The following is a 1,976-nucleotide window of genomic DNA, read 5'->3' as shown; positions in this document are numbered from 1 at the left end:
CTCCAACGCCATTTCAGTAGCAATGCAAGATTGAACAATTCAAGGTTTTTTACTCCTAAATCTCTCTCTTTTCTATCCTAACAGATTTCTTTCCAACAAACCCATGATGTTTTCCTATTTTCCTCATCTCCTCCCCATAGGAACCTTCTATCCATCTTCGTTTTCATAGGTGCTTTAAAATATGAGAAGAAATAAGGAGGCAATGAAGATAAGATGGAGTTGATCAACATCGCGCTACCTCAGATTGACAAGAATCTTCCTTTCCATGATGACAATCTAGACTTGAATGAAATGGATTACAGGTTCCTAAGTTGACAATCTTCTTGGATTTGTGCGAACGGATATTCCCAAGAACTTAAAGGGGATTGTACATATGGAGCAACCAAGAAAAGTTTTTGCATTTTTCACTTGCTCACTTACATTCACTCTAATCACGTTACGTTTTGCAAAATTGACGGCAAATGGTGTTATCTTCAAATTAAAATTACGAAACATGTATCTTGTCAGTCGTCACTAACCTTGAATCCTTCTAGGAAACCACCGACCGACGCGTTTTTTAAACTGTATATGTCCTATTTCATTTTTAATTAGTTGTCAAATAGTTGTTGATTTTTAGATGTTCAAATAACATTACGTTTCTTTAATATTTTAGTTAAGAAAAAGGCATAGATGCAGAGTAACATAGAAAAACCAAAGTCAAGGTTTGCACTAGAAAATTTATGTTGGAAGACACAATCTAGCAGAGTTATAGTGAAAGTTATCAGCAACATAATATATTGCATTCCCCTTGATTCAAAAAATTAACCTCCTCTAAGGTGAGAGTTTTGCTTGAAAAAGTAAAAGTGCACCATTAAAAAACTATGTCATTTCAAGTTATCTCTAAAATTGAAAATTGTTACTCAGTTTAGCCTCTTTTAAACTTCTGTCAATATGCTACAAAAAATATAAAGATCATCACTATGGAACATAATCATTATTATTATTATTTTCGGTACAATATTCATAAAATCACAAAGTAAGAGGATATTAAATAGAAAAGGTAACCTGCATTTCATGCTGTTGCAGCCATGAGATTTGGCAACATAAATTCTGCAATTAGGGCATCGCATCCACTTCTTATCCTTTGCAAGGCCTACCAACATAACATCCTCTTTCTCCCTCTCGTCCGCATTCAGCGTCTCGAACTCACTGCATTCAATCCCTTCATGCCATGGAACTTTACATTGTGCACAGAACATCCTTTCACAATAAGGACATTCTGCTTTCATAACAGCCTCCGTTTCATCATTGATCAACAGAGCTGAACAGTCTGCAAAGGGACAGTAGAATTTTTCCGAATCATCAATCAACACCTCGCAAGACGCGTTCCCCCATCGGTCAAAAACCTCGGCAGGAAGAATCGACTGGCAATAGTCCGATTCCAACAAACCACTGCATCCAGAAAAAGGACACCGAATGTTGATGATATTATCTTTGAGCTTGGAACCGATGTACATCGCCACACAATCAGAGCAATACGAGTGAGAGCAACCATTGATGCAAAAAACATCCTTCATTGTTTTCATATCTGTGCAGATTTCACAAAAGAACAGCTCGTCTTTCGAACTTGAAGCACACTCTCCTTTCTCAGTATTGTTATTTCCTTTTCGATTCAAACCTTTTCGTCTTCTGCATATGAATGGTAAATGATAGCAGAGATATTTCGGATGCTGGAAAATCGATAAGGTAGGACGTCTGCCATGAAAGGAAGAACGCCGCCTCTTCTTCTTGATGTTGTCCAGAACCATTGGAATTCAAGCCTGTTTGATTCAGTTTTCAAAAACAGTTTTTTTGTTTTTAAAAACTTAAAATAAAAAAAACTTGTTTGATTGACATGTTTCTAAAAACTGTTTTCATTTTAATGTTTTTTAAAACTGAAAAAGCAAAACTGCTAAAAGATGTTTCCGATTTCTGTTTTCAATTTTGTATTCTCCGGA

The 1,976-nt window shown here is 35.9% G+C and overlaps 1 protein-coding gene across 1 annotated transcript; it reads right to left on the bottom strand.

The window, feature by feature from the left end:
• Window positions 1-914: 914 nt before the first annotated feature.
• LOC25486586 (probable E3 ubiquitin-protein ligase RNF144A-A) lies at window positions 915-1,787 on the bottom strand. The gene is made up of 2 exons (XM_024776990.1): window positions 1,045-1,787; window positions 915-933 (listed from the first exon to the last, which is right to left on the bottom strand). Exons 1-2 carry the CDS (start codon window positions 1,785-1,787, stop codon window positions 915-917), a joined length of 762 nt encoding a protein of 253 aa, XP_024632758.1.
• Window positions 1,788-1,976: the final 189 nt, after the last annotated feature.

This window comes from Medicago truncatula, chromosome 2 (assembly GCF_003473485.1).
Source record: "Medicago truncatula cultivar Jemalong A17 chromosome 2, MtrunA17r5.0-ANR, whole genome shotgun sequence".
In the NCBI taxonomy this organism is placed as follows: domain Eukaryota; kingdom Viridiplantae; phylum Streptophyta; class Magnoliopsida; order Fabales; family Fabaceae; genus Medicago; species Medicago truncatula.
Note: the sequence above shows the minus strand (reverse complement) of the source record. Positions and strands in the feature narration are given on the sequence as shown.

Excerpts from the sequence above, each read along its gene's own strand:
- LOC25486586 (XM_024776990.1), bottom strand. The coding sequence starts at position 1,787 with ATGGTTCTGGACAACATCAAGAAGAAGAGGCGGCGTTCTTCCTTTCAT.